We start from the raw sequence: 26,699 nt of genomic DNA, 5'->3' as shown, positions 1-26,699 counted from the left end.
TTACCTTAATGAATTTAGACGTCCGTTGTTACTACGCATACTTCATTTCACATGTAATTGTTTGGAAATTTAATCGATAGATGTCTTGGCATGTCAGGTGCACTTTTTCCAAAAGAGTATCACTTATAAAAACCTTATTTTTTACGTTTTTCTAAAAACTGGTCAACTACTGGTACCTTTACCTTACGGTTTGCTATGGAATTTTGCACCGAAGCATTTATATTGTGGAGTAAAAGCAATACAATTTACTAATTTCTTAGCTGTAGCTAGTTGTAACGAAAGCTACCCAGCTATTCTCAAAATTTTCGAGACGATAGGCATAGTGATTGGTCATGTTGCTTTGAATTTTGCAATGAAACGCGTGACTAACCGAATTTTGGTCGCCGAAAAAAGGCACTCGTAGAAATGAAAATTTGGCCTTAAATTCTTTTTATGACGACGAGGAAGGCGTAGGTGCTGTAATAGCAGATTAGTAACTAGGGTATTAATAATGTGGTATTTCGCTTTTTATGTAGTCTTAAACTGTAATTAAAACTTTAAACGCATTTTTCTCGAAACAGCATTTTTTCAAAACGGCTAACATGATTGTCAAAAAACTAGGAGTCCGACTCACTCCAAATTTGTGTCAGGTATATTTAGTAGATTGTTGCTTTATAGTTTGAACTAGAATTGTGCAAATACTTTCAAAATTCAGTTTGTGAGGTCTAAAAAATCATTTTGTTTGCCATTTCTTTATTTCTCAATATTCTTTTATTATTCTAGTTCGGACGATAGCCGCACGTCTACAGATTAAGAATGCGTTTGCATTTTGTATTTTGGATGACTACAACGTCTGATATCGTGTCAGCCATCCGAAAGGATATTTTTCAAGGCGCTCTCTTCACGGCGGTCCTATTTTACAACAAATGGATATTTTCACTTACAAAAAATATTTTTCTGTTCTTAAAAGATGATAGAGTAAATATAAAAATTTGCAGAAGGACACGTGTAGCACTTGCTTTCTTTTAAATTCCCGAAGAATTGAGTTTTTTTCAGCCGTTACAGTAGGAAGACCCCTTAAGAGGGTGATTCTGGTTGTTTCAGGGTCTGTTTCGTCTGACTTTAGTGTAGTTATAGTCAAGGTACAGATTTTAAAGCAACAATCCGTACATTTTCTAACAATCGGTAAAGAATACAATGTTTCACTAACAATAAAATTCAGCGTAGCTCGCTGTGTGACTGTCCACGTTCTGGAGCACAGAATCGTGATAATATAAAGGTGCGAAACGTTGCAAAAACCGACGAGAATAATAGCACGCTGGAGCGGCAGCGGTATTGAAGACTTTGCGATGACTGTGAACTGGCGATGTTTCCAAGACGGTGAATTCGTCCGCCGCGTACAGTCGCTCGTCTTTTATACCCCGCCGAGGGACCGCCACCGACGATCTGGATTGGGGGTTTTCAAAAAGATCGAGCCAACGGATCTGTACGATGCTCGACTCGTGAACGAGACTGGTTTCAGCTCGAACTCGGTTAGTATCGTTGCGCTCCCGATGTGTTAATCCCGGAATTGTCTTGTCCTCTCCGTAAGAATATTTTTCAACTCGTTTATTTGTGGTGGTGCGTGGGTATATATTAGGTCGGTGTACGTTGAAGGTGGTGGAAAAGAAGGTCTCGACAAATGCGGAGGTGTGATTGGATATTAGGAAACTAGCGGAAGGAGAACGCGAGGGTGAAGGTGGTGTGCAAAAGTTGAAATAATTTGGGGAAAAGGGGAAAGGGATAGGAAACATGACCAGGATGCGACTTGAACTGCTTTATGATAGGGAAGGAATTTGTTAGGGGCTAGGAAGACGGCTGGAAAGGACTGTTTATTAATTTATGATGTGTTACTGGCCGGTGGGCTGCGCGACCGGACAGGATCGATCATCGGTGAACGATCGCTCGGCGAGGCTATTACCCTGATGACGTATGGATTGTCAATCAGAGTGAGACGAAGCGATAGAGTTCATTGGCCCGCGGTGACAGTTGGCGGAGTCTAGCCCAGACCCAAACATTCGGCTTCGTGTTTGAGTGAACGCGTGTGCCCGGGGATTAGTTTTTGCCGGAGTCGTTGGGCTCCGGCAAAAACTCTCGCCGGCAACCGTCACCGCGTTCAATTTATAATATTGCTTTTGCAACAGAAAGATTCAAGCGTGTAGAATAAAACGTGGCAAGAATTTTTTTAGAAATTAACAAAATTGGAGAGCTCGCGCAGGTTTGAAGAGATCCGTGCCCTGTACTCGGATTTAAATTATAGCGAATATCTCGAATACTGATAGTCTTACTGATTTGAAATTTCTACAGAATGTTTATGTATGTAATTTCTCTATTGCGTTTTTGTTTCTTATTTGCGCTTCTTTTTAGTGAAACAAGTTTGAAGAGATCAGTGCATCCTGTACATACAGATTGAGCTAATTCTGATCTAACTTCGAATACCAATAGTTTCATTGATTTTGCACATGAGTAGCTTCTTTATTGTGTTAATTATTTTGGTAATTTTATCTGGTTTGTAAGAGAGGGAAAAAATTGTTGAAAACATGAAATACTTACGCCAAGAGGGTGCCTTTCGTAGCAGGTATAAACTCTTCCCGGTCCAGGCCGCCAGCGTCGTCAAATAAGTCGAAACTGACGCTGAAGTACTCGCTGCTGGACACCTGAAAAATATATCCCAGACTTGTTGAAAATTATCTAATTGTTCTGCAAGTTTCTAGAACTACCGTTAGCCCTGTTTGACTAAGAGTTTCGAGTCTGGGTGTCTAACTTTGAATTACATCCGCGTATTACGTAAATGTCCAGGTCAAATTTCACGAAATTGGAAGGGGACCAGGAAACTATTCGACTGTTGCAACCTCGTTGCCAAGTGTTTTTGCAAATTCAGTTTTCTCACAGCATTTTAAGCAGTAAAGAGGGAACATTTTCTCACTCTTTGAAGCTCTCGAATAGGGAATATTCGAGACATCGTACAACCTGCGTTTCACAAGCTATGTCACAGGCCATGTCCGCTAGGCAAATTCTGCAATTTCAAGTAAATGATAAACCATGCAACTCCACGTGCACCTCACGGAAATCGTCGAGACGTGGAGCTGTTTTATTATGGTCGACAGTGACAGGCAATAAAGTACAAAAGGTCCTTTATTTATGAGCCAGTGCTGGTTGCCACATACAGCATGGATCGCCACGATCTTTCCTATGTCACTTAGCTTTAAAATCGTTCCTTTTATTGCCGCTCGTATTTTTCTCATTGCCGTTTAACCGATACTCGCCCCTTTTCCTTTCTTTTCCCTTCGACTCGGGTTGCGAAAGGTCTCAACAGCTTTTTCCCTCTACCCTCGTTGAAATACTGTGACCGTGTATTTTTGCTTCTTCGGGCGATATTCTCTCTCCTCTAACATTCGTCTCCTACGGATTTCCTACTCTTCTTTCGAGCGTACAGCGGATACGAGCTAAATATTTGATCGAACAATTGCAACGAACGTTCCCTCGAAAATTTTTCTCATCAGACACGATTCTGTTGGCCTCTGGATGTTTAATTGATGCGCCTGAGTGAGAAACTTTCTCCATTTACCGCTGGAATCTAATAGATATGAACTGTCGGAGTAGAACTAGGCTGCAAGAGGTTCGCCAAGTAGAACAGTAGCACGAATGGTCAGACGGGAAGAATGAACCCGCGTGGTGGAGTCAATTTTGCAGAATGACGCCACTTTCAGCGGTGTGGCTCAATGCAGAATAGCTCAGGGAAAAACGTGTGCAACGATGGGCCGGGTGCAAAAACAGTCGTTTTCACCGTTGCACTTCACTTTTTACCGGCGTTTTAATTATCGCGAGCTTTCGCGAGGCGACTCCCCATGAAATTGCGGGGATTTTTGGAAAATGTTAATCGAGCGAAAGGATGGAAGTGATAGAGGATTATGAGAGGAACGCGGTAATAAACTTATTAAGCTTCGGACAGCGGATAGCGTGATAGTCGCACGCACGCCGGGTGCCGGGTCAAATATGACCCAATACTAAAATCGTTTTCGTACATGAGCGAATCCGCATTTTTGTATTCTACTAAGCGCTATATTGTTTAAAATGATACAAATATATTGTAATTAAACTAAAAACACATATTTACAATATGAATCTTAAAGCTGGATCAAAGGTGACCCGGCATCCGCCGTCCGAAAGGTTAATACATTATAGTCATACGTAACGAGTACGTATTACATGTGGTGAAGAAATGTAATTTAACCCTTTAACTACAGACCGCTCATCTCAGAGACTAGTCCAAATTTTAATTTCACGATCACAATTATATATATGAAGAATTTTAGAAGCTCTAGCGTTAGACTAGCTTTAATTGACAGCAGGTTGTACACTATTTCCATAGAAAAAATGTAAACTTTTTATATAATATTATAAGCATACTGTTTTAACGTATTGACAGTACGCATGGATATGGCCTCAGTTCCCGCACATTATAATAAATGCACGAGTACATTTAAAAGAGTGTTAAGAGTTAATCAACACCCTTTTTCTTTTATTTATTTATTTAGTTGTCGATTCACATCTCCCGTCATCAGCGCTTGAAAAATAAAAGACGTCGATTCACGTCTTCCGTCAACAACGTGTTAATAAAATATTGCAAGAAAACCTTAACAAACAACGTACGTATATATATCATTAAATAAAATAGTTACATACAATTGATTTTTACAACACAGTGATTTAATAAATAAAATTGTCAAAGTAGGTTTGTAGTCGAGAGTTGAATTACATAATAGTTTCTGTAAAGAGCATACCGGGTGTCTAAATACATACGAACGGCAGTGTAGATTGTTTCCTTCACCTGGAACATTTTCCCGCCTACTCTAGGACAAAATGCTTCGTTACCGGTGTCGTTCGAATTCGACAGCCTCGCCTGATGGAATTTTTATTCCCTCGTCGAATTTTTCATGGCGTACGGTCGTCGAATCGAGGGATTCGGCCTCGGACACGGCCGAAACTTAAATCCAAGCGAATCGATAATCGTGAGCCGGGGATAGAGGTAGAGAGAGAGAGAGAGAGAGAGAGAAGAGTTTCGTTTGCATGATATCGATTCGAGCGGGGCCAAGGGACTCCTTTGCCAATCCTGCTGATATAATTCCACTTTCACATGATAAGAATAAACGCTTCGTCCGTGATAGAACTGCACACGCGTTCGTTACGTCTTGTGAAAGCAGTTTCTTTCAAAAATTCCTCTTGTAAGTGGAACACGGTAAACGGGGCCAGTCGTTGGAAAATTGTTCATCGACGAAGTCGAAGTCGCAGGTTTCATCGGTTCAAATCGATCATCCCTTTTTTGCCACTCCCTTCTTGCTCCACTTTCAACGCTCGTCTTCCTTCTTCGACAGCTTTATACACTCAAATGTACCGAGTTACCGTGTTCCTATTTTCTTTCAGTTCGTAAAAGCAGTGAAAAAATGTTGCACGTAGGAGAGGTGGAGAAAAGGGGAAAACCGTTTGCAATCATTGCACGAGCAAAACAGAGGCATTTTCATAGGTTGAAATGCAATTTCGTTCACGCGGTACGATTTATCCCCCGGTTGGCTTACATAATTAGAGAATGGGGAATGGCAGTTGTTCAACATGCAACACACGCCTTTGATATCGATTCCCCCCTTTTCTCTTTTCTCTCTCTCTCTCTCTGCGCGACTCGCGAAAACGCCGAAACGACGTCGAAGCGGCGCGTCGCGACGGCTCAAGTGCTCCAATTTTTCCTCGCAAGCTGACCGAGTTTTCCGATATTTCTTCCCTTAGGACGGGGCTCTAATAAACGGACAACGGCTGTGCCCGCGTTTGCATAATATACCGCGACCTTTTTGTTCGCCGGAGTGACGACCACAGCCTCTTTCTTTGATCAAATCCACAGGTACTTAATAATGGAGCCGTGGAAAGAGCGTCTGGCCTCTCAGAGAAGGAATTTCGGGAGAAAAATGGAAGAAACTCGATGGGGAACGTCAGGCATAGAGAAGGAGCGAAAATTAATTCTCTCACGGATGAATTTTTAGAAACACGGAGGAATTAGAGTGTCCAGGAAAGGTGAACGAAATTTTTTAGTCACAAGTTCTCCACTATTCTGGTGCTTTTCTGCCTAAAATTTATGCTCGGAAAAGTTCATAGCATTTGCGGTGGTAGGAGTAAAAAGTTTCACTCTCACACACAAAGTTCGAAATGAAAAAAAAAAAGAATAAAGAAAGAAGAAATTTTTGCCTGAAATAGAATGAAAAAGAAAATGTCACCCTGAAACTCTGGAAATAAAGAAAAAATGAAATAGGGAAAGCTGAGGACAGGAAAGAGGTGAATATGAATTCTTTCACGAATGAATTTTCAGAAATACAGAGGAATTATAGAGTCGAGAAGAAGGAAGTAAGGTTTTCTACTAATCTGGTGCTTTCTACCCTAAAATAAAAGCTTGGAAAATTTCGTAATACTTCGCAATCTGTGGTAGGTGAACAAAGTTTCACTGTGAAACTTTAAAAATCGAGGAGAAGGTACAAGAATGAAACGTTGTCCCTGCAAATTTTCTCACTTTCAAAGGGATTAAAGATAACATTCCATTCCAACCGCTCTAACGCTCGTTCAGCAAGCAAATTCCATTGCACGGGAAGCTCGACGAGTCGCGCGAACAATCGTTCGTTTCATTCGACCAAACATGGAAACAGGGAGGCGCAGTGAAACGTTTGCACCGAATTCTCTTGGTTGAAGACCAGTTTGTCGAGCGCTTCAGCGAGATCGCCTCTCTGACCAGACGGGATTACAGTGGACGCAGGCGAGTGGCAGGTGTTTGGGGGCGATTGGTCGCTTAGCAATTCAAATGGCGGCTCCTTCTAGGCGACGAGCTCCTGTCCCGCTCGTTAACTCCAATGGAAACGATAAAATGTCTGGCAAGGTGTTTCACGAACGCGTATAATGCCAACGATTACAAGGCATTTGCGTCAGTGACGAGAGTGTTTCGTTTCGTTTCGTTTCGTTTCGTTTCGTTTCGTTTCGTTTCGCCTGGAATTAATTACCCCACCGCTCTACGCCCCTTAATTCTCTTCTTCTTCTTTTTCTGGCGTGTACCTCTCAAGGACAACCAAGGTGATTTCACCAAATTGCCCCTTTGTCTCGTGTTCATTTGTATTCAATTTTCTTGCGCACAGGTTTGCCCGCGGAATATCTGTTTGGACCGGTTCCAGGATGCTTCAGAAAACGATAGAGAGATTGGAAGATTCCAAGTGACTAGTGCTTAGGTTTCTTTTTATGTTTCACGGAATAGTGATGCACTTTGTTGGTGAAAAAGTTTAGAATTATTTGGCAATTGGATGAGCGTGCAATTCTTTTTTATGTTGTTTTATGGAATAGCGATGCACGTTGTTGGTGTAAAGATTTGGAAATATTAAGGATTTTTAGATGACGTTGAGCAAAAGATTTTTACCACCGTATAAAATTCTATCGCAGATGTAAGATAGAGACGAGTGATTGTAAGTTGTTAGGTTAGGTCACGACAATTTCCTGCGATGTATCTTAAAAATCAGATCGCGGAGGAAATTTCAATAATTCAATTGGAAACTTGGAATAAAATCAGTCTTCTTTCATTTCCTTCTCTAACGATTTTACGTACTTTGTCTTACAGATCGTACCATTGCTATGGAAAATTGGAAATGAAGACCCCCTTTCCTTCGTTTTACTATGTTTCAATTACTATTTTATGGCACGCTGTATCAGTCAGCCGGTACTTCTTGATTTAAATAGAATCGAATCGTAACTGTCGAATTGGCAGCAATTCCAAGAGTCACGGAACACGTTACTCCGTATAACAAGATCTTTCGTTATTCCGTCCTGGTTTTCCCATGTAGCCGTAAAAGAGATCCGGCGGAAATGTCGGCGTGCTCCGGCTAAAAGCTTTAAAGGATCGAATGTAAGTCTTTTCGGCTTTTCACGCCGCCTGGCTTTCTCACGTTTTTCATTCTCCTTTTTTTACAAGCACCGTGGAATAGAAGGTGGATCCTCGGACCGTCTCCGATTCTCCACCTTTCTTCCCTGTGTCTTATCATAATAAATCTCCTTGAACCGCTTGAACTTCTTATTTATAGCCTTCTGTTCCTCGTTTCGCCCCCCTCGCGAATCAATCAAACGCTTCACGAATCTTCCTCTTATTTGCTCGAAATATTCATGAAGACTGTTCGTAAGCGATAATAGAACAATACTTCGTTCGTTAATTTCCTTTAGCTACGGCTGATTTGACTTCGTCGGAAGTTTCATTTGCATGGACTACTTCGAGAAGTTCTCAGTAGTATAGGCATTCTTCTAGTCAGACACTAAGATTAATTTCTCGTCCGGCATGTACACCGGGATTGTTTGCTGTTATTGATCGGACGGGGAAACAACACGGACGGAACGCAAAGGTTACATAAGCCCGCGATACCCCTAAAATTGGGACACCTTTTAATTGTTGAATGAAACCCGAATTAAAAGGAACCCGCCCCTCGCGTTTCACGGTTTCCATTGTCTGCTCAGCTTTATTATAAAAATGTATATTCAACGTAGCTTCGGAATTATAAATATTGCTGTGGTGACAAACACGTACGTACTTCTTTCGGAATATCTAGGTACGAAAATTTTCAAATCGATTCGCAAAATTACGGCTGCTAATTTTCCACGATTTTAGAAAATCAAAGATAAAAATCTATATAAATTGATGTTTAATCGAATGATTTTGGTTTCTCACTAACCTGAGACCGGGACAGCTTATGCCTGGTGCGGTTTTGATGGCCACCCTCAATGGACGGTGCGTTGGGCACCAGGAAACGCGGGTTACTCTCGACATTTTGGGGGTGGTGCTGCAATTGCTGAGGTTGATAATGGTGGTGAAGATGATGGGGTTGCTGTTGTGAGGGACCACCCCCCAGATGGTGCTCCCCCGTGTCCAGCATGTTGCTGCCCAGAGCGTCCAGCTGGGTCAACGACCTCGAACGCACCTAGAAAAAATCAAAATTCCATCCTGGTTATAAAAAATATTTCCCATGAGAAATATTCGGATATACTACTGAATAACATTTGAAATACAACAAATATACAGGAAGAGTTTTTCAAATTTAAACTATTGCCAGTTGATTGAAAAAAATATTGGTATACATAAGAAGAAATGTGGCTGTTGACTGAAGCAGCGTACGTGAAAGTAGAACAGGTCCGCATTCGATCAGATCGAATGTAAGTAGAATACTGGCGTGTGTGACCGAGCAAACAAGAACAGGAAGGAGCAATATTTGTACGGAGAAATGAAAATTGGGTCGCATGTGTATTATGCTATCCTTCGTGCTATCAGAAGAAACCTGTATCGAAGTAACCTAACAAGGGAACAACCCGAAGTGATAATCACAAATATTGCTGTAACTTTGGTGTATGGTAATACTGAAAAAGTATTTGACACGTACTTTTTTTTTTGGCAATCGTCTACGTTGAAGGGGTGAAAATGCCTTCAAAGATGTGTGTAACAAACGTACTTGGTCAAAATTATTTATTATATTTTATTTTTCACACTTATCGTTGAAAAATAGAAAATTCGGTTTTCGAGATATTAGATTAAATATGTATACTAGCTCCAACTTTCACAACGATTATCACCCCTTCGAATATTTGTCGAATGTCGAATATTTTTTCAAGAAAATCCCTCCCCCGTAAGACCACACACGTCTTGAGTATTATCGAACAATTAAAAGAGGAAAAAGAAAAACACGTATAAAAAAAAAGGGAAAAACATTCGTGTTAGAGAAGCAGGTCAGCGAGGGTGATCGATCAGTAGAACGGTATCGATCATCCCTCTCGAGACCCTTCGTTATCTCGATCCATCCATTCTTTCGTGCTTTTATCTAAACCTTTTTTCTTCGTTCATCCACTCCTACCCCCCGACTTTCTCTCTCACGATCGACCTGTCCCGTTGATTTCATCGTGTTCCCAGCAGCACTCGCGGTGAATCACCGACAAAACCGACGCGGGAAAGATGTTAATGGTCCCGTCGGCATATAACGATCCGATATTGATTTCATCGTTTCAGCGAAAACGCGAGCGCTAAGTGCTGCTACGTACAGCTTCAAGTCTCGAAATGGCCATTGGAAATGATGCTGCCCACTACTATCCAACAACCATCGACACTCGTCCAGGGAATCGAACGGCGCGGCTTGGGGAACATTTTAAACGGTATCAAATGTCGAACGATCTTTCTTTGCTAAGAAAATATCTTTCACCGTTCTAGGATATTACCTAAGGAATATCGTCGATTCTTTTTTCAATCATTGAAACTTTGCAAAGCTTGCAAAAAATTTAAAATCATTTTTCTGCGGATTATTAGACCTTACTGTTGGAAATTTTATGGAAGCATTTCCCATAGAGAGTATGAAAAGATGTAATAGGATTAAGATTAAAATGTATGCGAGGATTAGTAGAAATTTATTGCTGCTGCCTAAAGGAATATCTCGTTTTGTTTTACCTCGTTTTAACTGCAGACATTTTCTTGGATCTATTTTGTCGGGAAAATTTTGTACAAAATATAAAATATAAACGCGACAGAAACGAGTAAGGATTAATACCCATATTTTGTAATGAGGCTGACATCGAAATGGGGGTCAGTGGATTTACGACATCCTCTGATTTCACCTCTCAATTATTTATCGTCGCTATTGAATACACCGCATGATAAATTGAAACAACGGGGTGAATTCACTGTGATTTAGATGCCAGGCAGTATGTAATTATTACGGCGAGCGTAAGTAGAACGAGCACGCGTACGGTCAGGCCTCGCGAAAGAATAACAAAGTATTTCCATCTGTCACCATCCAGAGGGAAAGTATCCGGTGATGAAATCGTCTCGAGTAGAATATTCAAAGGCGATGAAAAATGGATACGACGAAAAGAAAAGTTCTTGCTGTTAAAGTTGAGAAAAAAGGAAAAGGGAAGGAAAGGAAGTGAGATGAGCAGGTAAGTGATGGTCTTACACGAGGTATTCACGGTAAACCAAGCACGTTGTTACGGGTCCCGGCAATTTTTCACGAACAAGATAAACGAGTATTGGTGAAGCGCGTCAGATTTGCAATAAATTAATCTTGGATCATCGTGTTAGTTACTGTCCACGGTAGTGTGCTTCCTGATAAATCAAATCGTTGAACCGATGCACGTTTCTTCGAGGTGGAAAATTTTTCACCGACCTGTATTCATATTTTATCACGTACCCGTTTGTGTTACACACTCAGAATGTACCTTGGAATATTGTATATAGAATAACTCTGAATCGAAGAACGAAGAGGTACGATGGAAGATGTTCCGGTAAACATATGTGTACCGAAAGAAGGAAAATATATCAAAATCGAGGAAGGATCATTTTTTCGTATTGCAGAAAATTCGTGGTTCATTTCGTACGTGTACGTTTCCATAGAGGGAAGGTAATTAATCAGAGTGACGTTTGCACATCGAGAATTTAATATGGAAAGTAGGTCGAGCGGCCTCTTAAGATACGGTAATCAGAACTTCCATCGAAACATCCTTCGACATTTTCCCCCTTCGGTTTTGATCAGCATCGGAATCAGCATTCCCCTTCCGAATATTCCTTCCCCGTACCATCTATGCAGATTAACGTCAGCCACAACATTCCAGGACGTTGCATTAATCAGCCCTAGTCAAATGATCCAGGTCCTTTGCCTTGCGACCTGTGTGGCCATCTTGGGATATCTTGTATCACGTTCCATGAATTTTAGACAGACTTTTAAACGGTGCTCCACACAATTTAGTGTTAAGCACATACTTTCCAGTGTACCTTGAAAATTTTCACAAAATTTGCCTGTATCAAAATTAATTAAATAGGTTTTCTACCTAATTAATAAAATTAGGTAGAAAAATTTTATTCTGTACTATTACACTAAATAAAATTTTCTAAATATAGGTTTCATTGCTTAAAAAGTAACTCGACTACTTTCACGATACGAGTTTCGAGAGAAGCTTTCATTTCACAGGAAAAGTAAAACATTTTGCGAGCAATAATCTGAGCAGATTCTAGCGTGGACATTTCTCAAAAATAATACGCGAGGCAAAAGTTCACGTGAGACAGGGAAAGTTACGACTGGGGCCTCGACAAGGGCAGACGCAAGGGAAACGAACAGTCATTTCTCAGACGTACATATATTACAGGGAAGAGGATGAGTATTACATTTGACCGTAGCTTGTGACACGCGTGTCGCTTCGGTACTCGTTTCCAAGCTATACTGCTGCTTCGCAATAGCTTTGAAACACACGAGGTAGAGGAAAAACAGTGACATTTTTATATTGTAGAAAAAAAACTGTACGATCTTCTTTCGTGCGATATTTTCAACGGTATTGTGGGCTTTGCAATTAATTTAATGGAATAACTATGTACACGACCCGATGCTCAGATATTCGCCAAATGTTTTATCATATAAGGTCCGTGATAATTCCATATTCCGTGAGTCCCGAGTGAAAAATAAGACGGTTTTCGATGCCTCCGGCGCACTACACATTTATCTCTGAGGAAAAAAATCGAGGACACTTTTTTGCTTGTAAAAACATCGTCATAAATTCGGAGCGAACTTTTTTTTCTTGTACTCGAGCTTTTTCATCTGCAAAGTGATCGAATATTTAACAGTCGATTCTCAACCTGGCAAACATAATTTTCCTTTATTTTATTTACGAGAGCTTCAGCTCACTAAATAATGTTTTCTCTCCAGTGAAAAATATTCTCATATTTCCTATTTACATACACATATATTGTTGAACTGGATGTATTCTTGTGGAATAAATCGAGAAGAAAAGAGACAAGATTGGAAACACGTACAATGGAATTTTGTGCACTTTCCTCTTCCCTAATAGTTTACACACCCGTGTATCGGACACCGACCTAGTTTCGTACATATTGGTAGCCCGCATGGGAAAAATATGCGGCTCGTTTTTCAAAAGAATCGCCAAGCGTTTTTTTAACACGCCCCTTCTGGCGCGACCAGGTGATTTCGTATTGCTCTCTTCCCCACCCGCTGCGTGCGTATATCTGTTCTTTTTTTTTTCGTCCAATCGACCGCGTGTTTTTAGCCTTTATTCGTTCCACCGAAACGTTTAATTTCCGGAATCTATTACAACACGTTTCGCTGTGCAACTTCTTTAGGTTCCGTTGTGTTTGCAATCTATTAACACACAGTGTCGGGCGATTGTTTGAGTGGGATGAGGGGAAATACGATCTGTATCAGCTAAATCTTGTGGTTTTACCGAAGATGCAAAAAAGCTTGGAGAATCGAGGGAAAGATGAGAACAGTAAAAATTCGTTCTCAGGGAAAACAGTTCCCGGTCGTTTGAAATGCAGCTCGCGGTTGCTGCGACTGGGAAATAAGAATTCGCCTAAAAGCTACTTTGTGCACTCCGTTGTCACCGTTATCTTCGACGACGGATTGCTCTAGTTTCCTTTTCTACATTCGTATAATTCTGTACATTCACTTTTCTTCACCACTTTTCCATTCATTCTTCCCTTGAATACTCTCAAGATTTTACCTGCCTCTGGCTGACTTACACGTGGCGGCACAGAACCGTGCAATTTCCACTTTCTCTTGAACTTCTATTCTAAAGCTTCCTCTCTCCGCAAGTTTCATTCTATCTCTGTTTTCCACATTTTCACACTTTATATACGATTTCTCACAGAATACAGTCCTTAAGTTACCGGTCGATGTTATAAATATTTATTGTTGGAAATAAAATGAAATTAAGCGCGAGACCACCTTACAGGTATTATGTTGCAGTTCCACGTTGAAATTACAATGGAAGCACGTGTAAGTTCATTCTACTTGCACTCCTTTGTAGCTCGGCCATTCCTCGTGCGCGCCCTCGCACATTCATTCTAAGATCCACGTGGACCATTTGCCACGTATCAAACTTCGACCGCTGTCGAAAGTTCATTCAAATATGTACCTACTGGAATTTTGACAATCTCATCCGGTTGAAAAATTAATTTACCCTAATTTCTCTAAAAATGAAAATTTGAAGAAGACCCTCGCTACTTTGGTAACTGTAGAAAGAAGCACCTGTCTACTAAACGTTTCCGTGGAACTTAATCCACGTTAGGTACGCTAAAAACATCGGCGTAAACGTTGCAAACAACGTTGGTCATTAATCAGAGGAGGCTCGACAGCGTAACGTGGTTCGCGGGATTCCATCCCTTTCGCGTCGTGCGCCGCCAATCATTCATGGCGCCTGCCATTTTCTGACTACTAGAAGCGGCGCATAGTATTTCAAAGTAGACGTCTGACCGCGCAAAACTATATAAGTGTGTCGATCATTGCGAAGAAGTAACATGATTAACGATTACGACTTATTTATAGTACTAAATATTCAAATACTAATATTTAAACTCAGCCAATCAACTTCAAACTATTTAAAATTTGAATTCAGTCAATGCAATTAAACAAAGCACTATTCAAATTCAGCAAATGAAATTCAAACTATTTAAATTTAAATGCCTAGGACTATGTTAAACCATAAACGATGCTCCTGTAGTCTGCAGGGCTGTTCACGAATAAATGATCGAAATTTTAGGTTTCGCACAGACAGACAGCTGTTTTGAAACACTGTGCGGCGCCGCGGCGTGATACAATTACCAGTCTGCCTCCCTCCGCGCAAACAAATGAAACGGCCGGTGATTAGCGAGTAATAAATGACAGAGACCGACTAGCCTGGGAATTTCATTAGACGATTCCTTGCCCCGGCCGGTTTTCCATTTTCCCCCTCCTATCTTTCAAAAGGGAGGGAAATTCAAGCTCGAAGCAGGACGAAGTATGGAAAGTCGACGGGTAAACGTGAAAGCTGGTAGAAATAAAGAGGACGAGGCCGCAGGCTAGACGAAGTGCGAAACGTTGAAACGATTGCTCTTGGTTAATGGGTAATTTCGAGGTGCAGATGGAGAGCCAAGCTTTCGGTGAAATTCGACTTGAAAAAAAAATGTCAAACCTCCGGTGGAATAACTGAGGTCGTCGATACAGGCGATTCTTCGTTTTTTCGTATTTTTTTTTTTTCATTTATTTATTTCATTGGATAGCGACAGAGAGCGAGCTGTCCATTTATCACGTAACACGAACATGAATATTCTTGGTGATCCAGTAGAGCCAACCGGACACTCTCGTATAGAATGTGATGTATTAGGCTTCGCGTTCGACTTTTTCATTCCGTTGTTCTCTCACACGAGGTCGCGTCGATGACTTTCCACACGATTCGTTCGAATTTTTCCCCTTCTTTCCCGGGTTTTGTTGTTTCGAAATTGCGTAAAACGTATTAGCTCGATGGAAATTCGTTCCCGTTTGATGAATTTGGTCCAGTAGCCGCGTGAAAATTGGAGCGATCACCGGAACACTGGTGCGTTTAATAACTGGCTCACCTCGCGTGGATCTCGTTTCAGTTAACTCGCGGACAAGCTGCAACGAACGGGGTGGAGCGGCGAAAATAATAGAATATACTTTAGTTACCAGATGAAAGAACGGTGACACATTTCTCTTTATTCACTTATCTTCTATGCTCGTATATTCTAACAATAGTATTATCACGCGAATACTCGAGTAGAAAGCACGTTCAATTTGTCGAACACGCTTTTCGACTTTTCGAACAAAGTAACCTCGACGATTCCGGAAACGCACATCCACCACGCAGAAATTCATTTCTTCTCTCATCCGTGGCAATTGGATTGCAGTCTGACTTCGTTAATCTCGCTTTAATTGTGCTTCTTAATGCAGCAAGCAATCGCGGCTGGTATAATTGGAAAATGGCTGGCCGCGCGAACGAACTCCAAGAATCCAGATTTATCCTCGTGGTGCTAGAGCTCCTCGAGGTTCGATTGCATGAGCAAATAAAATTTCCACGATGAAAACGGGAGGGGAATAGGATAGGATAAAATGGCAGATATCGCAAGAGTGGTGGGAAGGTAGCCTCGATAAATTTGCAAATCTGGTCGTGACAGCCGGGCCACGGTTACCGATTCACCGGAAACGAAGAGAAACTTGTTACACAGTGTTGAATGAACGACCCGACAATCGTTTCGAACGATTCACGATCAAGATATTACGGGGCCACTCGACCTTTCAAAGAGTTTCACGATGGAGGTGTGCACTCTCATAGATCGTGTTTTTTTTTTTTTCTGTGAAAACGAGGTTTTCCCCTCGATTCTTGCGAGCTGAAACCTCGAAGGGACGCGCGCCATTTTATTTTCGCGGAAGAGAATAATCGAATGTTCTACTAAATGGGGAAGTTATAATTGAAAACGTCAGACAGCGTTCATTTATAACATTACATAGAATATTTCTTCTGCAAATTTATTGAAATTCTTTCTTTCGTTTAAAATTTATAATTCTGTATTAATTTAGGTTAGGTTTCTCTTCTACTATAATACTGTATTATAGGATATGCACTTCGTTGTCTATGTGTTTTAGGTTCAGAATGAACAATTTAATGCGAGAATACAAGTGACTAATATAAGTAACAAAAAAGAAGAAAAAAATAGAAGTGACAAAGGAAATGACAATGCGATATAACCTATGACCGTTCACTCTGCTCGTTCAACACACTCTGTTCTCTCGTTGCAGACGCTCGCTAGCACACGACCGATTATTGTGCGCCCTTTGTTTGGCGCGCTCGTCGACGCGTCCACGTTGCCAATCTAGTAATTAAAAATTCTCTCAATTTCAAAAAAATTTTCGTTATTCTGCAATACTACGAAACTGCAACATAGTAATTATTCTCATAGATGGTTGGAAATTGTACTTTTAATTTTTGCAAACAATTTATTGAGTAATTTGATCACGAGAAATCCGCGGAAATTCGCGCGCACATTGTTCCGTAGAGTTGATTTTCGAGCAACAAAGTACTAATGAACGACCGCGGCGATTAAATCGCGGAATTTCGAGTCGATTGTCCGACAGCGTTCCAATGGAAAAGTGTGCGAACGTGGTCGTTGCACGGGATACATATGAATAAAGGCTTAATTGACGATTGCCTGCCCGGTTGAACGATTAGGTTCGCCGAACGTAAAATTAACATTTCCGCGGCATTGGCCAATGCATGCTATTGTCCGACAGCGTGCAATTGATCGATGAACAACAAACCAGCCACGGTTCTCCTACTTTTATCGGGGTCAACGATGCTAATTAAATCGCGAGAACTAAGTGGAAGTATTCAACGTAGCATACCAATCTCTATTTCCCACGTAGTAAAAATTTCAAATTTCGTTGTTTCAACGTTTTCCCTCGAACACGCACGAAACTCTTTAAACCCTTTAAACTATCGTTTCGTTGTAATAATTCCACCATTTTCCTCGATTCGAATGAAAAATAATCCAGTGTGAGAAGGATCTCGTGGGTTATTTAAATTAATTCAAAACGAGCTTACGGGACATGAAAGTTTCATAAGCACTGAATATTTCGTGTCTTGTTTCGTGAAATGATATTACGATCGTGGATTAAATATCGTAGTTTGTACGTACACGTATTACGTATGTAGAATTTACAGACGGTATTAAGTCGACAAACGGTTTTTCCTTATTTCCTTTGTGTCGTATGCGCGACAGTAACCAGATTAAGATCCGATGCATTCATGCACCGAAGCGACACACCGGATAATTCATCGCAAGCACTGTCTGTAGACATTAATTACGTACGATTACGGAAACAAAGGCTCGTAACCCGCGGAAGCTATCTTTAACAGCGTTGCAATGCCAACCTCGAAGCGGCTCTTCGCCATAATAATGGCCCTTGTCGCTTAATGATCGAGAAACTACTAGCATTAACGAGTGCTTACGTGTGATAGTGATAGTAATAAGTATGCCTTCATTGGGCAAATTGTATGTGAATAAGGTACATCTGTAATTTGTACAATGTGTTATTGTAAACAGAATCTTTGAAGTAGTGAATATTTCATTTAAGAGGGTTAACGCACACCGTGGTGCGTTAAAAAAAAAAAAAGAGGAAAAGTTCGAGAACTCTTTTCATAGAAAACCGCTAAATAAAAAGTTTTCAGAGGATACAAATGTATCTTTCAGCTTTCTTCTGCAATTTTCAAAAAATAAAAATGTTACAAAACGGAAGAATTATTCTCTAATTGCGAATAATGCATGGCCTGATTCAAACGAATCGTAATAAATTCTTGGTGCATCAATTTCTTTTTGTAACATTTTAGAATTTCACAAGTCTAAAAGTTCTTTAAATAAAAAGCACCGAATCAGTGGCGAAAGCAAAGTCTACTACTACAGACTACAAGCGCTGAAGAAGAGAGGCACTTGATCGATACCACAGTGGAAACGTAGCTATAGCAAGTTCTCACTAGCGTGAGCTGCAACACTATGCTACCAACGTGAATCACAGCACTAAGTCATCCTTCAGATCACGGTAGATTAAAATACCTAATCTCTTACCAGAGAAACACCTGAGTCACGTAATCGATACGAAGAAATCATTGCACACCGTTGTTGTGGGTCACTATTTTAAATCGATCTAGGACAACGATATACGATCGTGAATCATAAGGTGTCACATAGGAAATATTTGTTCGTCTTGTTGCAAAAGTAAGGAAAAAAAAAAATGACGTGGACCATTTGATCGAATTGTCAGAGAACGATGTGGGTCACAGTGGTTAAGTGTCACGCGGCGACGTGGGTCACACGAGTGAGCTGTCAGAGGCTAATATGGATTAGGGAGTAAGCCTCCGCATAGGGACGTAGGTCACGGGATTGGATACGTGCGCGAGACCAAGTAGAATAGGCACGTGCGTCGTCAGACCTTCGCGATAAGTAAGCCGTTGATCCCTGCGCGAAAGATGGACACTGGGAGGAGATGGACGGTGTCCTACCATGCGATAACATGCAACGAATGTCGCGGAAGAAGAGAAACTTTCTCTTAACAAACGGCGAAACAGAAAGAGAGAGAGAGATGCTTGCCTGACGAAAGCTTGAGTTTTTCCCTGAAGCTGCCACTCACGAATAATTTTAAATGATAATATTATGCTTTGCTGTTCTGGAGGTACTTAAATTTTATATTTTATTTAGGACATTTAACAGGAAGATAATTTTGTTCCATTTAATACTCTGAATACTTTGTTTTTCAGTAGTACAAGACAATGATTTAGTAGGAATATGGATTTACTCATTGATTCAAATGAAGCACAACTAACAGTTTCATTAATTTTTATTTACAATACCGTTCTGTAATTTCATTCTTCGACTACGTCCATATTATAATAATAAAAAAGAGAATAATTTATGTGTCTAAATTACAGCTGTGTTTACCTCAAAATTCCCCACTGAACAATAAAATAATTCTTTCAAAGCAAGCTAGAATAGTTTCATTGACATACGTTCTGCAGAACCCCAGTAGACCAGACCTTTTTATGAACAAAATTGTACGAGTTAGATTAGGTTAAGGAAAACATAGTCTTCCTCGAATTAATTCACGCGAACTTAATGTGACAAGTGCAGCCTGTCACAACAGTGTACTATATCGCGATAAAAATTCTGCAAGGCACTAATGACCAGCAATGAAGTAAATTCCCACGGGGCCATTAACGCTCTCTCGCTTGCGGAAAGTTTACTTCGCGATTCGCCCAATTCACGAGCTAACGACCGTACAGACGATAACGAAGTGTGTCCAACATTTCTTTTTACCCTCGTTACTCAGAAAACGGCCAAAGTTGTCCTTTTTCGATAACAATTTCGCTGTTATTCGACGAGAGACGTTATCGACGAAAATGTATTATAGAAGACAGGCAAGGGGGAACTACCGATGTTGAATTTATAGTGGAAGCGCATCGTTTAATTACGGTTAAGTCTGCGTGAGCATCGAGTACTCTACGCGAGCAAGGGGTGAACGACAGACGGTTTCTCCTTACTACGCTAACCACACGTTGATTTATGCCAGCCAGTGGCGTCTACTGCCGACAAACTCATAACTCTTGTATAATCGTTGCTATTATTTCTATCAGACGACCAATGAAGTTTTTAACGTATAATTATAACGTTAACAGGAAGCATTATAATTATAACGTTAATTTAGAACTTTTTTAATAGTGATTATTTTCACGTAGAAAAATTTTTAAATGTACCTCAAAGGTAAGTGAGTACGTGTGAGAAATTGGAGCTTAAAAGGACTCGTCGTTTCTTAAGGAAACAATCACAAAGATTGTCAAATAATTCTGATCTTCCATTCAAGAGAATTTGTAAATGTTTTGGAATCTACATTACATTTTAGAATTCCTTGCTTGTCAGAATTCTACAAAAGTCGATAAACGATTCCAAAAGGAAAATAGAATAGTCCTTTGGTCCACGTTGTAGTCATCATCCCACGTTGCTATTGTATCACTTTCTTCTCTTTACACACTTCCTATGTGAAATGCCCTATCTGTGGGAAGGATCTGGTTTAGAGGAAAAGAGGCTGCGAAGAATTAGCTGGAAGCTCGATATGGTCCAAGGATCATTAGCGTTTTGCCATTTTAACGGGCATCGCTGACAACACAAGCGTGCCTCGCCACAATATTCCATCCCGTGGCCGCGCTCTTCTTTCTTCTCCTTTTGCACAAGCCTCAATCACCCGTTGACCCGTAAAAAGCTGCCTCGTCGTTGCTTGTACGCACAAACAATGCTGCAGAGCCTCAATGCGGTTCTCCTTGTGCCACGCGGGACACTCTGAAGACGAACTGTAATGTTTCAGAGTGAGAGAGATAGGGAGAGAGAAGAAAATTTTCATTAACTTCTCGTGGAAAATGTGACGTTCCCACAACTTTCTTCGACTTCTTCCACAAGCAGTCTTATCTAACAGCATCCCACAGAGTTTCACCTACTCCCTGTCAGCTTTGCTGAACGAGAATGTCTAGAAACTTCTCCTTTTGGCGATTATCCTTGGCGAGTAACGTGAAACTTCTTTAGTAGGTATATTCAGAGGGGCGCGTGGGAGAATTTATTTAAACATGCACGAGTAAATTAAACTCCATTTCTAATAACTCATAACTTCTTCTAGAGATTGTAGTATTAAATTACGTATGTAATCATAAACGCAAAATTTCAAAGTTCTACCTTGTAAAGTCAATAGTTTTCTAACAATAACACACTGAACAAGTGAACGCAATTATTATTATCATGGAAATATGGTTTCAGGTCAAGTGACTACAATAACTTCCAACAGCGAAAGGGTTGAAGTGCTTAAAACGAGTTATTTTAACCTCCACCCATTCCCAGCTACTACCACTACGAGATAATTCAGAAAAATGAACTATTTACTAATCCATCTGACGAACCATCACAGAACGGACTAAATTTCCGGAATAAAACCACGGATATCCCTTAATCCTTTCACCCAATGGAGGCTGGATGCTGGAAGACCGAAGAAGTTGTATTCTGTCCAAGTTACAGCCCGATAATTGCGAGCGATACGAGGGCTGGAGATTATTTAATACAAGGCTGAGCCACTATTGACCCATCGTATCCATCCAGTAAGGGAAGAAAATATTTTTCATCGTTTTCCCCGAAGGCCTCCATAAGCGTCCCTCGTTTACGCGCATCTTCCCGCGTTTCTCGAGCCAACGTCCAAGATTGGCGGCCAAGGATACGTCAATATATCAGTAATCTGGTTAAACATTCCAAGCCTGCGAAAAGGAGGATGACAACGACCTTCTCTCGTTCATCTTTCTTTTGTACTTTCTTTCTCTCTCTTTCTCTCGGTCTTCCATTTTACCTATCGACAAGAGAACTATAGGAAAAGAGGAAGAGCTGAAGAAAGGCTGAAAGGTCTTCCAGATGACGAATCAATTTTGACTGTATCTATGCAAATAGCGGTTTGGCGACAGGGCAGTCTAGTCACGTGGCCCAAAGCAGGATATCCATGTTCGAAACGATGGAAAATGGAAAATTCCGCGCTCGTTCGTTCCTGGGACAATGAATCGTGGCCATTGAGGGAATCGAGGACGACGCCGGGGATATTGCTTTTCGCGGTTCATTTGGATCGTGTTTTCCTCCTCCCCCCAATACAGTAAATTCTCTACAAGAGTCAGTAAGTTTGGATTCTACAAGTGACAGTATAGATGGTCCTACGCCTAGGCTGCGTCATTGCTGCGCCCATGTTATCCCGCTCGCAGTCAGTCAAGCGTGTAACGCTACACCAGTCGGTTTCCTTTATGAGATTACACGGCTCGTCAAATCATAATAGAAAAATATAATTTCTTTAATTTTACTTTTTTTCACCTGGAATTTTTTTTAACATGTTGGTGAGATTTTTCTGATGAAAATGATATCAAACACGATATAATTTGAACAACATTTACTTATTAACACGTTCACTGTCGCGCCAAATTTACAGGTTGCAGTCAGGCGGCCATAAGAAAATACATTTTAAGCATAGGATTATAGTATTATGCTTTATAATTTATTTTTTCAATTGAAAATAATGTCTAGCTAGCTACGACGTTCAAAACTTTTAGTTGACAACATTTATTTTATTTTAATTATTCTAAACATTTGAGGCACTCACTGATGACCACCATGGAAATATCGAGGAAACAATCTAATGTTAATACTTATTGAGTGATTAATTTAATTTCATAATATATCGCTTTGGATGAATTACAAAAACTTAAAAAATAGATTAAAAATAACCATAGTACAGCTAAATTTATCGTGTTAAATAATTCTTTTTACACGAATCAACAATGTATTCAACGTTTGTTTGTTATAATATCGTGAAATGAATTATTTGTGCAGTTCTGTGCATTTTCTGTGCAGTTCAACCTAATTTACTTAAATTTACATTGCGAGACAGTATACTGTAACAAGTAGTAACAAGCAAACGTTGAATAAATTCCTAATTCGTATTAAAAAAATTATTTAACACAATAATTTCAGCTTTATTATAATTATTCTTGATAAATGATCACAGGTCAACTTGATTTTTAATCGTTATAATCTATAAATTCAGTGTGAATAGAGAAAATGTATAATATAATTCATTTCACGATATTATAACAAACAAACGTTGAATACATTTATGATTCGTGTAAAAACAATTATTTAACACGATAAATTTAGCTGTACTATGGTTATATTTAATCTACGACCACAGGTCAACCTGATTTTTAATCCCTACCAAATTAATTTAACCACGAGTAAGTAACGAGAACGCTAAAACCTATGTTTCCATTGAAGAATATTGTAAAAACGTATAAATTGTTATATGCAATGTTATAACAAATGGTCGGAAGTATAAATTTATAACAAAATTGTGAAAACTGATAAATTATACCGTGTTACGATGACGGAAATCTCCCGCGAAAATTTCCCGCCTGACTTTAACCGACGATTTTGCTAATGACTTTGGGGAGAGGGTACCGCAGGTATATAAGGACCCGCCGATGTCCCGCGAACTTATTCACCCTTTATACTGGGCCCTAGACACTTCGCGGCATATTTTGACTTGAAGGTTCTGAGATGGGAAAAGAGTGGTCGGGGGCTACTAGCTAGCCTATGTCCACCCTGTACACACTCAGCCTTCTTGTAACACTTGTATACATTAGAATCAATTAGAATTTCAATACAATAGACTGAATAACAATTCATTTTAACTAATACCTATTAGAAATTTTCCTTTTAAAACAAATATAAATCATTTTACCAATTACTGGTACTTGCTAGACATTTAATATCAGACTTTAAATATTCTCCTTTCGGTTCTTTTAAATACAATCAAATAATTTCTTCAATTATCGGTACTGACTTGGAATACTCCGTTTCGAATAAAATATTTCGAAATTATTTTGGATGTTTAGGGAAATAAACATTCGAATTTTAGTCATCGTTGTTCTTCAGACTTTTCGAATAGGATATTGAAATGACTTTGAGCAATTGAAATTAATTTGAAATTTTTCTTCCAGTATTTTTCATATATTTTCTCTGATATTTAATTTTGTTTACTAATAATTTACCATCCAACGAATTTGCATGAATTGCATGTTAAGTAGTTAGTTGATTTATTATTGTATATTGTGAGCTGATTTGGAACGAGTGCACTATGCCCACCCTAAATTAAACCGTCTCAGTAGTTTACCGTAATTAATAATCTATTTTCGGGTATTTATACGAGAATTTTTGAATTTTAGTAAATACTAGAGTCAGTGCATCACATATTGAAATAATAGCTTCATCCCTAGTTCGTTTATTATTGAATATTTTTACGCGTTTAACTTATTATACATTACGCATTACTGCAATAATTTCTTTCGTTACATTTAATTCTAATTGTTTAGCAGTTTTCTGCTGCTATCGACCCTACATTTTACTGACACTTGTGGAATCGACCCTACATTTTTTTTTTTTACGTGGAGGTAAGCCGACTCTATGTGATAAACAATTGGCAACCAAACGGTGGCTCTCCCTCTACATTCGACGGATAATGTGTACAGGTATTTAATGTAATTTCTTAGCAATTTGTTTTTGTAATTCATCCAAAGCGATATATTATGAAATTAAATTAATCACTCAATAAGTATTAACATTAGATTGTTTCCTCGATATGGCCATGGTGGTCATCAGTGACTGGAATGCCTCAAATGTTTAGAAATGTTGTCAACTAAAAGTTTTGAACGTCGTAGTTAGCTAGACATTATTTTCAATTGAAAAAATAAATTATAAAGCATAATACTATAATCTTATGCTTAAAATGTATTTTCTTGTGGCCGCCTGACAGCAACCTGTAAATCTGGCGTGACAATGAACGTGTTAATAAGTACATGTTGTTCAAATTATGTCGTGTTTTATGTCATTTTCATCAGAAAAATCTCACCAACATGTTAAGAAAAATTTGGGGATAAACAAACGTAAAATTAAAAAAGTTGATATTTAAATCGTTTGGTTGCCACGGCTCACGTTTTATGCTTATCTTTTATTCGCTGTCCTTGTCTACGTTCGGCAAACTACAAAGGCGAGCGCGAGGCTCGAAAACGTAGTCCCTGACTCTACGAGTGTCAGGTTTAGCTTCCTTGCGGTCTGACACTTGTGGAGAATATACTGTACTCTGTTTGTTCTTCCACATTTTTCCTATTATCGAGGATTTCTCTTTCGCCGGATTTACGAGCAAATTTTTTTAATTCCTCCCCAAGGTGTGAATAGTTATTTTTGTTTAGAATCGGTTTGTAGAGCGTCCCAATTTTTGTCGAATTTGTGAAAACAGGTAAAGTATTTTTCTTCTATTATGAGGAATAAATGACGATTCTTATCAGAGTGAATATAAAGGGTATCTATTTTAACTGGACACGATGGAATATCTCATAAGAAAAGATATCAAAAAATATTATTACAAAAGTTGTGTTGGAAGGAGAATACGTGGTATAAATAACTTTCCCTTTTCGTGTTAATTGTTTTAAATGGAACCCAATATTTTTTATTCATTACATCGTAGCATTTGTTGGCCACATTAACAATAACTCGTCCTGCTTTCCGTAAAGCTTATAATAATATACTGTAAACAAGTAACTGGGTCAAGTATTGTTAAGAATGTTCGTGAAAGCCATCGTCTGTCAAAATTGTTAACCTACCCAGTAAAAAGAACACATTCGAGCCTTCCATAAAATGGAAACGCACGGAACAGGGAGGGTTACGCGAGGTTTACGGGGAGTTAACCTCTTTCCATCGCCGCGGCGGCGCGTTAAACATTCAATAATCGGGATCGTCGTAAAAGAGTAGAAATGACTAGAAAAGTTTCGAATTTACGACTTTCCATCGAGAACGTATCGAAACTTTCGCGGCAACTGTTCGTTTTAGAGAGATGGAAGAGTTTCACTTCGAATATCGTTTAATTATTCGACCAAAGATACTCCGTTATGCGAGAAATAGCCGTGAACAAGGGTGATAACGAACGTCAGTTTACGTAACTCGGCCCCGTTCGAGAATTCGTTTGCGGATATTCACGGTGTGCCAACAAATTTCTCTACAACTATTGCTGAAGTTAAGGTACCAATCGAAAATACTTAAAACTTGATATATTTAACAAAATATGTTCCTTCAGAAATGTACCTTTCAAAGCATTTGCATTGTGCACAACATAATTTCAAAGGATCTATTGTTAGGTAATTACTATAATAGTATCATAAGGATGTAAGTTCTTCAAAGATAAAAATTTCTCAAGATATCGGTAAAAATATGAAAAAACTTCCAATGCGTTATTATTCTTGGTTTTTCGAGTAAAAATGGGGCGTCTTCAGGAATGAAAAATTAACGGCAAACCGATAAGAGCTGTCCTGTGGTCTATAGCCACTTTTGACTACTCTCGTCAGGTTGAAATCTGTCGAACTTTTGCCAATGAAAGTCGTACCGTGAAAAGTTCCAACCCTTCCTGTGTTTCGTATACCTGCTAGTTCGTCGACAAAGATTCACTCTATTCGACGAGTCGAGGTTTTCCCCTCGAGCTGGTTGTTTCGCAAAAGCGATTCATATCGATGTTTCCTTAAAGAGGCCGCCCCCTGTACTCGTCCTCTTCAGCGACGTAGGCAATAAAGCCACCCTTGACCGAATTTATTCTCTCCCCCTTACTCGACGTTTTCCCTGGCCCCTCCCAATACCATCATGAATCCAACAGGAAATTGCAGTGAACTATAATTTTTTTTTATTGTCAACTATGAGA

At 39.6% G+C, this 26,699-nt stretch overlaps 1 protein-coding gene across 8 annotated transcripts in view; it reads right to left on the bottom strand.

Moving 5' to 3' along the window:
• The window catches only part of LOC108575873 (pleckstrin homology domain-containing family G member 5), a 90,897-nt gene that overhangs the window by 19,123 nt on the left and 45,075 nt on the right, over positions 1–26,699 (bottom strand). For all 8 annotated transcript variants that reach the window (XM_017938797.1, XM_017938788.1, XM_017938824.1 and 5 more), the window contains 2 exons: positions 8,757–9,002; positions 2,572–2,675 (listed from right to left, as the gene is read on the bottom strand). In XM_017938797.1, the coding sequence (XP_017794286.1) occupies positions 2,572–2,675; positions 8,757–9,002 (350 nt within the window). The remainder of the gene's footprint in view (positions 1–2,571; positions 2,676–8,756; positions 9,003–26,699) is intronic.

The sequence above is a fragment of the Habropoda laboriosa genome, unplaced genomic scaffold (genome assembly GCF_001263275.1).
Source record: "Habropoda laboriosa isolate 0110345459 unplaced genomic scaffold, ASM126327v1 scaffold18, whole genome shotgun sequence".
NCBI classification, from domain to species: domain Eukaryota; kingdom Metazoa; phylum Arthropoda; class Insecta; order Hymenoptera; family Apidae; genus Habropoda; species Habropoda laboriosa.
Note: the sequence above shows the minus strand (reverse complement) of the source record. Positions and strands in the feature narration are given on the sequence as shown.